Source organism: Plasmodium chabaudi (assembly GCF_900002335.3).
Source record: "Plasmodium chabaudi chabaudi strain AS genome assembly, chromosome: 12".
NCBI lineage: Eukaryota > Apicomplexa > Aconoidasida > Haemosporida > Plasmodiidae > Plasmodium > Plasmodium chabaudi.
Genome location: NC_030112.2, coordinates 857,889 through 871,228, shown reverse-complemented (window position 1 = coordinate 871,228; position 13,340 = coordinate 857,889). Strand labels below are relative to the sequence as shown.

Sequence of the window (13,340 nt, the reverse complement as noted above, 5' to 3'; positions counted from 1 at the left end):
TTCGTCGACTTTATTTTTGTTGTTTCGTTCGATTTGCTTGTTTAGAACAGCATCTATTTATTTTGAAAAATAGCTATAAACTTTTTTTTAGAAATTTCCCACAATATTATGTTCGTGTGGAAACGCTTCTCTACTTATGAAATTGCTAAACGCATTTACGTAAAGAATTTTTTTAGTTGAAAGTTTTGTAAAATGTTTATGGGGTAGCCACAAAAAACATAATACATCGAAATAAACACGTAATAAAGGAAACAAAATATGGAATAAAAAATAAAAAAAAAAAAGAACACACTATGTAGGGTTGTCTAATAATTCGGTCGTTCTCTCACTAATTAGTCTCTCTCTGAAAGTAGCTTCTTTATGTTGAAAGGCTTGAAAGGTATTCCATCACCTTTGTAAAATTTATTTTGAAATTCAACCCATTGCAATCTTAAAGAATGAAGGAAACACTCTAAAGTATCCATACATAATATAACAGCTATAGTAAGTATCGAAAATAATTGTGAAAATATAATTAAACTTATAAGTACACCCATAAATGAATCTTTTTCCAATGAGCTCAATATAGTTTGTTCAAAAAAAACTAAAGATAATTGTTGATGGGCTAACGATAATGCCCATAATCTTAAATATGAAGCAGTATTACTTATAAGCCCTAATATAAATTCAATTGTTTCTATTAATTGTTCTATCCATATTTCTGATAAATTTTCTTCATGTTCATCGGATCCATGATTTGCGTTTGCATCATCAGAGGAATGATAAGAAGATGGGCCTAACAAATGTGCTTCCATTTCATCATCTGTTTTTCTACCTCTTCTTTTCAATAATAAATATTCATCTTCATTTTCGGCATCATGATTACCAACACTATTATCATATCCTATTTTAGTAACCCGTTTATGCATTGAATTGTTTCCATAGGATGAAATCATATCTCTTCCATCCGCTGTATTACCAATTATACCTACACCATTAAATTGATTTGTCATTTCTTTTTCCACTGTTTGATAATGCATTGCCATTCTTTTCTTTTTTTCTTTCATCATTTTATATGTTTTTATTGCTGGTTTACAAAAAAGCATCACAGGTATACATAAAGCAAATAGTGTGATAATTATTGCTTGTACAATTTCTTGGTGTTCATAAAATTGATTATCTTGATTTATTTCTTTCATCAAATACATATTAATAATTGTATTAATGATTCCTTGCTTTTTATATCCACCATATCCTATAGGGGTTACCCATTTATATATAATTAAGAAAACTAGATATCCAATCATTGATAACATCATAACAAATTGTGGTAAAAATTCAAAAAAGAAATCCATTTTTTTTTTAAAATGTAATGCATTAAATCCTTTTATTATAACACCAAAGGTCATATGACAAAATCCAATAATAATAGAAAATTTCATTTTAAAAGAATTTATATATGTTAATTCATTATCTGCTCCTAACCATTTAGAATCAAATCCAAATATATAAGGTGGTGCATCTTCCATTTGTCCTGTTTCAGCATTCAAAATCTGTTTTCTTTTATAATATTCTACAGAATCAACTACTTTATCTACTTCAAACATAGATGTAAATAGATTCAAAGGCATTGAAAAAAAATCATTATATAAAAATCCAGCATATACAGCAAAAAAACCCATTAGTAATAACATATATCGACCATTAAATAGCATACTTAGCATCTCATTACTATTTTCATCACTGCCACTACCAGATCCACTACCTTCTTTATTTTTCATTCTATTATGAACTATTATCAAAAATAAAGCAAATAAAAATATACATATTCCATGTCCTACATCTCCATACATTATTCCAAATAAAAATGGAAAAGTAACGATGGTTGATATAGCTGGATTTATTTCACCATATCTTGGTATACCATAGGTATCTACCATTGATTGATAGGTACTTGTAAATTCATTTGTTTTAATATATGTTGGTGGTGATATATTTGGTGTTAATAATTTATCGGAAAGCAATAAAGCAGATACTAAATCGTTAGATGATTTATTCATTAATATATGTCGTATTTTTTCTTCATCATTTGCACTATACCAACAATCACAACGTAATGTTATATCACTACCTTCAAAATAATTCAAATTATTATAAATATGTCTTTCTTTTTTACAAAATAATTTCCATTCCTCTATTAAACTATTTTTATTTGGTTCGACTACATTTATTAATACAAATATTTCATTTATAAAATATTCTTCATATGCTTTTAAAGCTTTTTCTTTATCATTAATTATTTCTTTTAATTCGCTCAATCTTTTGGTTGCTTGTTCATATGTTTTAGGCCATTCATAATTTCTTACATCATATGCTTTACATATTTTCATTATTTTTTCATATATACTACTATGTGTTGATCCATGACAATATACAACAAATACACTTTTCAATTCATTGCTATTTCCTCCAACATTATTTTCTTTATTTTCATTATTATCTTCTCCTATTTTATTATCTAAAGAGCTATTCTCATTATTTAATGTACCTGAACTGTTCATATTTTCATCGATATTTTGAAAATATGTATATGTATTACCTCTTAAGGCTCTAAATATTGTTCTACTAAAACTTTCTTGATCTTTCGTTTTAATTACTCCAGAAATGTTAGTAAACATCATATTTATTCCTTCTCGCATAATATGGGTAGATAATGATGCATCTTCTTCTGAATTGTTCATAAGATTATTTTCATCAATATTATCGTCATGCATAGATCTTAAATTTGAACGTTTTGACATATCGGGATGTAATTGGTTTAATGCCGTTAATATAACATGCTTTTCTTCAATCGCACTATTTCTTTCATCAACTAAATCTTTATTATTATTACAAAAACGAACAAATTGTACATGTAATCTATTTAATGATTCTTCTACTTGATCTAATTCATATATATGATCATGTTCTAAAAAATTTTCAATTTTACTTTTTTTTATTTTCACATTTGGCAATTTATTTATATTTTCTTCTAAAAATCGAAGTATTCTTTCCATATCATCTATACGCTGTATATATTTTTTATATTGCCTTTTCATTGTCTTCTCATTCATATCTATAAATTGAATATCTACTTGTTTTCCCAAACAGTCCATATATTCTCTAGCTCGATCTGCTGGCAGGACCAGCGTCCCGTGTTTCATCGTCTGCACCCAAAAAAAAAAAATATATTATATATATGCATGGTCAGGCAAAAATGTACGAACAGAACAAATATTATGCATTGTGCAGGTAAATATGCGCAAAATCCTGAAAATAGTATGCATAAGTCAGGCGCAATTTAGTTAACTCACAACACACACACACATATATATAGGCCATTTCCTTTTTATAATTCATTACCTCTGATCTAAATATTCCCATTTCTTTTAAATTTTAAATAAATTAGTGGTGAAAATGGAAATATAATAGTAAAAATGGTGGGCAGCAAAAAATAGTTGCTATCTTTTTACTTTGCACACATTAAATCATAGGAAAAAAAAAATATATTCAAAAGTGTTCTACAAAATTATATAAATATAAACTGATTTTTCTTCTTCTTTGATTTTGTTTGGACTTTTATGCAATTTTTGATGGAGTAATAAAGCAATACTCCCTTTCTTTTAATTTCATAAAAATTCGATTTAATATTTTTAAATACGTATATAAAACTGACGTTTCCTTTTTCAATTAATTAATAAGGTAAAAAGAATAAAAAAGCAAATACTATAATATTATTAACGATATAGCCACGCTATCTGTTCTTCAACATATTTCAACGGCTATACGAATTGTATACATGCAAATATATATAAGTTACACAAACCTATGCATAATAATAAAAGCGGTAAGTAGGAATTAATTTATGCATTTTTCTTTTATAAAAAAAAAACATAAAAATATAATAACATAGGCATATATATATACGTAGAGGTATGCATTTTTTTCATTTCCATTTAATTATGATAACTTGACATTATATATCATCAAAATTATACGTCAAACGATGAAAAATTACGAAAAAAAAAAAAAATATATATAAACACTAATAAAACGTAATAAAAATAGGTCATGTAAAAATATATAAATAACTAAATAATAAAATAACAGTAGCAAATAAGCAAAATTTACAAAATAAAAATTAATATAATGCATATAAGCCCGAAGTAAAATTTCCAAAACAAGTTTCTAAATGGCATGAACAAAATATAAAAATATAAAAAAGCAAGCGACAAGCAAATGCAAAGACGTAATATATAAAAGCGAAAAATTAATACGTAAAGGGGGAATTTTTTTTTTTTTTTAAATTAATAAAAAATTTAAAAAAATTTAAAAACATAATAAAAATTAATTATACCATTTTTTGTTAATAGCCATATTTATTTATATTTTCCAAATTGAATTTTCTTTTTTTTTTCCATTTTCCCCTCTTTTCTTCGCTTTTTAACTAATTAACCTTCCTTTCTCCCCATACGCGCATTTTTTGTTTTACTGCATAGGTTAAATTGTATATTATAATATTATGTACACAAAGTATATTATATTTATACGTATAATTTGTGTTTTTGTATCTGTGAATTGTGAACAATATACAAAATATATTATATATAATTATCGAAGTTTCATCCCAACATTATGTAAAATATATTTATATATACACATGCATTTTTGACGTTTTCTTTAATAATTATTTCATTAAATTCATCTTAAATATTTCGTACATTAGAGAAAATCATTAAGTTCAATTTATTTCTGTTTTATTTATTTTTTTTTATACCCATTTTGTCTTTAATTTGAATTTTTATTTTATATGAACAGTATATAAAAGTAGGAAAACACAATTAGCTAGCTGGATATTTATTTCTCTCTATATTTTTTTATAACATAATATTGTTCATATTTTATTACAACTTTTTATTACACATTCATATTTTTCCAGCCATTTTCTATTATTTTATGACCTGTACATAATATATGTATGTTTTTATATTTGTTGTTGCGCATATAATATCACCAAATGCTAATTTCTTTTTATTCACAAAATTGTTTTCGTTTTACCAAAATGTTGCAATTGGAACGTGATGTGATACTTGCACATGCATATGTCACATGTACATTGTAAATTTTTTATAATGTCCAAAAAAAATATTATAAAATGGTTAGTCTTTGTTGTATAGCTATATAAAATTTAAGTAGCAAATAGTTTGAATGCTTTTTTTAGTTAAAAATGTAGAAAATGGGTTTAAATTCATTGAAACAATACTAAACAAAAGAAAAATTTAATTTTACATATTCATAAAATATCAAAAAATTGGGTGAATAAAAAGAATAGCATATTCAGCTCCCAAAATAATACAAAAAAAATAAAAAATAAAAAATACATACATTCCGAATAATGACGTCTTAAAATATACAACATACTTATGCACATTTTATTATGACATTTGCAAGGGCCAAAAATAATTTGTAAAATAATTTTATCAAAATATTTAATACCCATTTGTCTATCCCTAAAGTTGTGTTATTTTCAAACTAAATTCTTACATGTATGTGCATATGTAAAATGTCATTTCATAGTTCTATACGAAATATCGGTTAACAAATGTTTGGCTATAATCCATTTAAATTGGAGGTATCCATATTTTCTGGAAAAAAACGGACATTTTCATTTTGCTTGTTTAATAGTTGGTTATTAACGGGATTCATTTTTTTACATGCACTGAGAAGAAGTTCCATATGTGGTATATATTTTTTCATTTTTTCATTTTCTTGAGCATAATCTAAGGCATCCAATAAATAAAGTTCTAGCTCTTCCAACTGTTCAATACTTTTAATTATAGATCTAATCATAGGTTCTCTATCTTCCTCCAAATCTAAAGTTGTTGATAAAAATAATATTCGTGTAAAATCAAATGTTCCTTTTGCATTTAATTTTTGTTGAGCTAAGATTCGATCTTTTAATGCCCTTAAAATTTTTTCAGATAAACTCATTTCATCCTTATTCCCACTACTAGAACCACTAACATCATTAGTACTACTATAAAAGTTTAATTTACTGTTTGGTGCAAGTTTTGAATTGGCTTCAATAATTTTATCATCTATAAATGTTAATACATAAATATCTATTAATTTTTTTTGAAACATTTCTGTTATTATTTGATCTATATTTTCTCCTTTTACCATACTTGCTATTAAATATTCTACTTTAGTTTTTGCTTTTTTTTTTCTTAAACTTATTATATGTGGGTTTAAAAAATTTTGAACTTTTATCAAATTATTTTGTTTATCTTTTTCATTATTTTTTTTATATAAATATATTTTATGGTTTATAACTTCTTCATATACATCATTTTCACTTAGCTTGTCTAGATACTTTTTAACATTTTCATAACTTAGTACTGGTATTTTTTCAATTTCTTCAACCATTTTTTGTTTCTTATCGACTTCTAAAAATAAGTCTTTATCACACATAAAATTTCCAGTTACTTTATCTATACTCCTTTCTATAGAAAATAAATTATTATTTCTTTTTTTTTCTTTATAACTTGAATAAACTAAATTATTATATTTTTTTCTTGATATATTTTTTTCCTCATGCATTCGTGTCAATCGATTTAATGAGGAAACCTTTTTCACATTAAAGCCAATTACATACTCTTGAAATAATAGTATTCCAAATGTGTAAATAGCTAGCAAGCTTTTTCCTATCTTGCTCATATTCCCAAAAAAAAAATTAACATAGCTAGTACCTACATAAGTCAATAACAACACATAAATAGCACAAAGTCATAATAACATCCTTAATTAACTAAAACTTATTAAATTTATTTAAAAACAAAATTATAAAGTTTATATTTATATTTACAGAAAAAAATTATAAAAGCAGAGCAATTAAAAATGTATATATATGTATGCATAATTTTATATACTTAAAAAATTTACTACTCAGGCGTATAAATATTGCTCATATGGATAATATATTTTTTGGATTTTTTTTTCAAATTTTTTTTACAACAATATATTATTAATTTAAAGAAAATGAAAACTTTTAATAAATTATAATATGTTCCCATAGGCTGAAAAAAGTATATATATATACATCCAGTATTTAGATAAGTAGTAAGTTATATATAGCTAGTTTTGCACATATATAATATGAACAAATAGCTAATAAATGTATTTTTTTTTATTTTATAGTGGAAAATCGAATGCAAAATGTAAAATTGGTAAAACCAATGGTTGTTGGGACCTATGCATTTTTGCTTTCTCAGCAGGTAAAATAGCTAGCTTACTTGTACCTATATATACATATATAGAATACTTCCTTATTTTTATAATTTTTTTTTTATTTATTTTTTTTCGCATATTTTAGGAAAAAAGGAAATATGGAAATATGACACATAAATGGACTTGCTTATTAAGATGCCCTAATTCATCTGACCTTTCTTTATTTGTAACTAAAGTGGTTTTTGAATTAGACCCTTCTTTCATTTATCCAAAGAGAGGTTATCTATTTATTTCTTTCCTTTTTCTTTTTTTCATTCTTTTTCACGATTTTAACTTTACAAAATAATCTCCAAATTTTAACAGTTTACACACAGCCCCCTTACGAGGTAAATGAAATTGGGTGGGGTGAATTTTACCTGACAGTGAAAGTTTATTTTGATGACACCTCTTTGTCTCCTATTAGTATTACTCATTTTGTTAAGGTATTTTATTTAAGAAAAGTTTTTATAAATATATTTATCCATGTAATAAAACTCTTATGTCAATCCACACAACATAAGAGTGACAAAATTACATGCACAAGTCATAAATAATGTATTTTTTATTTCGAAGCTAAACACCGATTCCGAGAATGAGCACCCCCCTTGTGTCGTTAACGAGGTTATTTCATTTAAAAAAAAATAAAAATAAATGATTAATTATATTTATAAAATAAAAATTCAAACCTTTGTTCTTTAATTAAATTTTTAGACATATGAAGAAATTATTTTTAGAAATCCCACTATTCGATTGTACAATAAAATTGTCCAAAGCAACAGCACAAAAACAGCTCCCCATAAATTTCAGGAACATTGTAAAAATAAATCATAAAAAAATGCATAATGTGAATGTGCAAACAACATCGAATTTATATATGAACATGCTCATATTTTTTCTTGATTTTTTTTCTTGATTTTTTTTCTTGATTTTTTTTTTTAATTTTTTAACAAATGGCTAGTTTTGAAATACGACTTTAAAGAGGATAATTACACAAAAAAATATCTCCAATTCCAGTCGAAGGTGCAAGAGGAGATTTGTGATTTAATGTCCGAAGCAACTATGCTATCGAAAGAGGTAATTAAAGAATAATAAAAACAAAACAAAATTACAATTATTTATATATAATAATTAAAATAGGCATAATATTATCATAAGTACATGACTTGTACATATAAATATGTGTGCATATTTTTTTTTTATTTTCTTCCCTTTACAGATTAACGAAACCCAACAAAAATATTTTTCAAGTACACAATTTTCTTTTACAAAAAAATACTTCAAAACTTGTGTTATACATTAAATTATTTCTATACAAATTATATTTATATTTTTTTTTAGTGAAAGCAGAAATTGGCGTTAGTAGTGATGAAAATTAGGTCTTTGTTTTTTTCCCTTAAGCTAGCTAAATGATATAAAATTTGCTCCACTGTTTTATTCTCTCATTTTAAATATTATAATTGTATTATTATTAATTTTTTTTTTTTGAATTTTAAAAACCATTGCACATTTGCATATGATTTTGCAAAAAAACACTTTTCAACAAATTCGAATTTTCGTTATAATTTAGATTGAGAAATATTTGAGTATTTATCAATCTATTTAAGTTTGCAATTATCTTTTGTTCATTATTTATACACTGTATTTTATCACATTGATATGAAAAATAAGCTAGCTGTTTTTTCTCATATACACTAATATTTACATTATTTAGAGCATCATCAAATAGTAGTGTATTGAATGTTACATTTTCGGTTTTGTTTAAAATATTATAATCAATATTATCAGAAGAATATTCTTTATCATTTATATTTTTCTCTATATCTTCAATAAGGTATTTTCGTTTTTTTTTTTTATTTGAAGAAAATATAAATTGTGAAAAAAATCTAATATCATAGCTAGCCCCTTTGTCTATTATTTTTCCTTGCTTGTTCATGTAAATAATATCATCATTGTCATAATTTTGATCGCTATTATACCCACTTTTGTGACTAAACAATTGGTTTTCTTTTTTATCCCATTTACTAATTTCATCATAAAGGAGTAAAAAGCTGTCTGACGAATAATTAAATTGTTCGAAGTTTGTTTCTCCGTTGTTCATAAGTTTGTCTGCTTTATTTTTTTTTATTTTTTTATTGTGTGTTTCCTTTGCATTTGCACACATAAGTGGCATCGAAGAAAGCGAATCTTTAAGTGGATATCGATAATATTTGAAAAAGAAAAGAAAGGCATAATAAATTTTTAAGACCATATAACTATTTGAATTGCAAAAAAAGAGCATACAAAAGTTTGTGTAACAATATTTTTTTTTTTTTATATTTGTCATTGCTTTTAATCTATCTAAATAGGTTGTATAATATATTTTTATTTTTTTTGTAAAAGTAAAATATAATATTAAATTGGATTTATGTTCAATTATATTTATACTTTTAAAAAAATGTATGTTATCATTTGGAAAATAAAAAAAGTAGCTAATCTCATTTTTTATTATTTTTAATTTTGTTAATAATTTTTTAAAGCATATTTTTAAATATACATTTTCATCTTTTCTATTAAAATCTTTTAAAGTGTTAACAAATTTTGAATAAAACCCTTTTATATTTATTTTGACGAAAAGTTTCTCTCTACATTTGCTTTCTTCTGTTTGGTCTACTTTGTCAATATAATTTTCTCCGATTATTTTTTTTAAAATATCCGAGTTTGAATAAAAGTCGAATGCACCCCATTCGTCAGTATCCCTATTATCTATAGGAAATGAATTACAAATTGTTTTATCTTTAGATAAATCCATTTCATTGTCAACATCGTTACAAACTTGCTTGGCTGGGTGTGTGCTAGTTGGTTGTGTGTCAATTCTGTTAGATACATTTGTAATGATAGATTTTGTTGAATTTTGAGAGGAAGATAAATAATAAAAATCGTATACCTCTAATTTTAAAGTATATTTAAAATAATATAAATAATTATAATCTGTATAATTACACAAACTTATACAAAGTCCTTTATTTCCATATCTTCCACACCTTCCTGACCTATGAATATATATTTCTTTACTATAAGGTATATCAAAATTAATAACAAGATCGCAGACAATATTATCTATTCCCCTACTCATAACATCAGTACATATAACAATTTTCATTTTATTTTTTTTTAATTTATAAAAACTTTGTATTCTCTCATTATGTTCAACCTTAGAACTTGTATAATAACAATCTATATTATATTTCTTCATCATTTTCGTTATTTGTAAGCCTTCATAAGAATTATTTATAAAAAGGAAGCATTGCTCAAATTTTATTTCTTTTATTATTTTAAGTAATACTTTTAATTTATATTTTAATTCTTCATGTTTATTCATATTTTCATTATTAATAGTAATGAAACAATGCTTTATATTCATTAATATTGGTGAGTCGAGTTTATAACTTTTTTTTATTTCATTTTCTTGCATTAAAATTATGGATGTGCAGGTTTGACAAATTTTAAATTCTCTCTTTCTCGAAGAATATATGTCTATTTTTTTTTTTTCTTTTTTCATTTTTTCAATAATAAAATATTTTACATTTTCTTGGTTTAGTATGTTCTTTTCTATTTCTTTTATATTTACATTTACATTTATATTTTTTTTTTTTTTTTTTTTTTTTTTTTTTTTATTAATAGCTGTTTTAATACATTTTTTAGCTAGTAGATTATCTTCACTAACTACTTTCTCTTTTATGTCATCATCAATTTTATCATCTAAATTTTGTTGAATATTATCATTGTGAATTGTTTGTTTGGAAGAATAGTCTGTCTCTACATTTTTATCAGTAGGATGGCAAAAGGCTGCACAACTTTTTTGTATGCTTTCATTTTGATTAAGCTCGTCATTAGCTAAAACTGGGTTTGTAGTAATTGTGCCAATTTGGCTGTACAAATTTTTCGCTTTGTCGACATAACTAATATCTATAGATGCTACCATCCTTTTAAAGGTCTCAATTGTGAATTCATTAAAAGTAGAACTGTATGCTAAAATTTGTACCTTCGGATTTATTAATAATGTAAATATAATTTTCATTTGCTCTTCAAATTGTTCATCCAATAATGCATCTACTTCATCTATAACTAATTTTTTTAATAATAGGTTTATTATTTTTAAATAAAATATTTTTATTTTGCTAGAGCTTGATTTTTGAAAAAGATGGATATTATCCAGTTCAATGGTGGCGCTTTGAAAAATTCTTAAAACATGCTTTAACCTTCCAGGAGTTGAAATAATAATTTGCGGATACTTCAAAAACAATTCCTTTATATTTTCATATACATCAGTTCCTCCATAAAGAATTATGGATTTTATTTTTAAAGTCGAATTGTTATCTACATGTTTGTCGACAACATTTGGTTCTCCAATGTTGCTTAACGAATCTAATTTTTTATTTTTTTTTATAATTAAATTTTCTGAAATTTTGTGTATCGTATCATATATTTGCACACACAATTCTCTTGTAGGAACAAGAACAACTCCATAAAAAAATAAAGAAAATAAAAAAATATTTTCACAATAATTATCATTTGTATTTATTGGATCGCCGTTTTGTTTATTCTTATTGTGATTCTCTTCTTTGTTATCGTTTAAAAAATTTTCGAAAATTTCTTTGGACATATTTTTATGCAATTTTTTCAGTATATGTGATATTAATATTATACATATGGACGTACTTTTACCTGTCCCATTTTTAGATTGTATAATTAAATTTTGTTTATGGATTGCTTCTTTTATAGTTATACATTGTATTTGTGATGGATATATAATATTCAGTTTTTTTAAACTATCTATAACTTCTTCGGGAACACTAAGCTCTTGAAATTCTTTTTCTTTTCCATTTTCATCTTTTTCAGGATCCACCAACAGTTTGTTTAAGTCGCTCAAACTCAATTTGGGCTTGTTCATTATGTATGGAGGGACCTACCAATTCGTTCGCTTTTCCCCTCCTTATTTCGCTATCTTTCGCTACTTTATAGTTGTGGTCATGCTCGATAGAACAAGAACATCCCTGATTAGTTCATTTGAAAAGTCGAATAAAAAATTGAATAAAAAATTTAATAAAACTTAACGCATGACTAGTTATATTTTAAGAACATATTTTGATGTTTCGCCCTGTGATGTACTATTTAAATAATACTAAAAATTATCTGCATTTTCGAACTCTTATTTTTTTTTTTTAAACAGCCAAAATGGCCAAAATAGCCAAAATAAATAAAATTTTACTAAAACTAGCTAAAAATTAATTAATATACAAAAAAAAAAAATTAAATATTCATATGCGACCGAATTAGTTATTATAGCCGATTGAAAATTTGCAACAATGCCCGATTTCTATCTATATACATAAAGTTAAACATTTTATACATACATATGTATGCCCAATTTTTCCTAAATTTTTTTATGCCCTATTTTACTTTCCCTCTCTTTGGAGAAAAACGAAAAAAAACTGATGACTATGAAAGAGAGGTTTCCCCAGTCTCACTGCTGGAAATTACCAAACGGATATTCAACGAAGATTTTAAAATATTTTTTAAACTTTAAAAATGCTTGAAAATTTTGTTGGTTTTTTATTTTTACTAAACCAAGAGTAGACAAAAACTGTATATTATTTTCTTTATCTAAAAATAATGATATTAAAAAAGTAAAAATAATTAATTTTACAATTTTTCACACACATGTATAATAATGTGCATACATATAGTGGGTAAAGCTGCTATGCATATATATGATATATATAATACACACAGCATTTTCCAAATATTATTTTTTTTAATAATAAAAGAAATCTTATTATATGTGTGTACATAATTTTTATTGATAACATATTAATGAATTAGTAAAATTGTCCTTTTTGTCATTCTAAATGTTTATTAATTAAAATTTGAGGAAGAATAATAAAATTGCAATATGTTCAGCATGAATATATTCTTTAACTCTCCTAAAATGTAAAATGAAATAAAATTTTTTTTTTTTTTTTTTTTTTGTACTCTCCTCTTTTTTCACAATAAGAAATATCAACTATATATCGTCT

The 13,340-nt window shown here is 24.3% G+C and overlaps 4 protein-coding genes across 4 annotated transcripts; 1 reads left to right on the top strand and 3 right to left on the bottom strand.

Annotated features, from left to right (window-relative positions):
• Positions 1–332: 332 nt before the first annotated feature.
• PCHAS_1224400 (V-type proton ATPase subunit a, putative) lies at positions 333–3,402 on the bottom strand (the record flags this gene model as incomplete). Its single annotated transcript, XM_016798911.1, has 2 exons — positions 333–3,185; positions 3,382–3,402. The coding sequence occupies 2 exons, from the start codon at positions 3,400–3,402 to the stop codon at positions 333–335; spliced, it is 2,874 nt and encodes a 957-aa protein (XP_016654268.1).
• A 2,226-nt stretch (positions 3,403–5,628) lies between these two features.
• Positions 5,629–6,735, bottom strand: PCHAS_1224300 (conserved protein, unknown function; the record flags this gene model as incomplete). Its single annotated transcript, XM_732106.2, has 1 exon — positions 5,629–6,735. One exon carries the CDS (start codon positions 6,733–6,735, stop codon positions 5,629–5,631), a length of 1,107 nt encoding a protein of 368 aa, XP_737199.2.
• A 401-nt stretch (positions 6,736–7,136) lies between these two features.
• Positions 7,137–8,660, top strand: PCHAS_1224200 (YEATS domain-containing protein, putative; the record flags this gene model as incomplete). Its single annotated transcript, XM_016798910.1, has 9 exons — position 7,137; positions 7,216–7,292; positions 7,391–7,523; positions 7,609–7,727; positions 7,858–7,905; positions 7,996–8,098; positions 8,243–8,358; positions 8,501–8,531; positions 8,623–8,660. Coding segments are annotated over 9 exons (666 nt in total).
• A 113-nt stretch (positions 8,661–8,773) lies between these two features.
• Positions 8,774–12,214, bottom strand: PCHAS_1224100 (DNA helicase PSH3, putative; the record flags this gene model as incomplete). Its single annotated transcript, XM_738789.2, has 1 exon — positions 8,774–12,214. One exon carries the CDS (start codon positions 12,212–12,214, stop codon positions 8,774–8,776), a length of 3,441 nt encoding a protein of 1,146 aa, XP_743882.2.
• Positions 12,215–13,340: the final 1,126 nt, after the last annotated feature.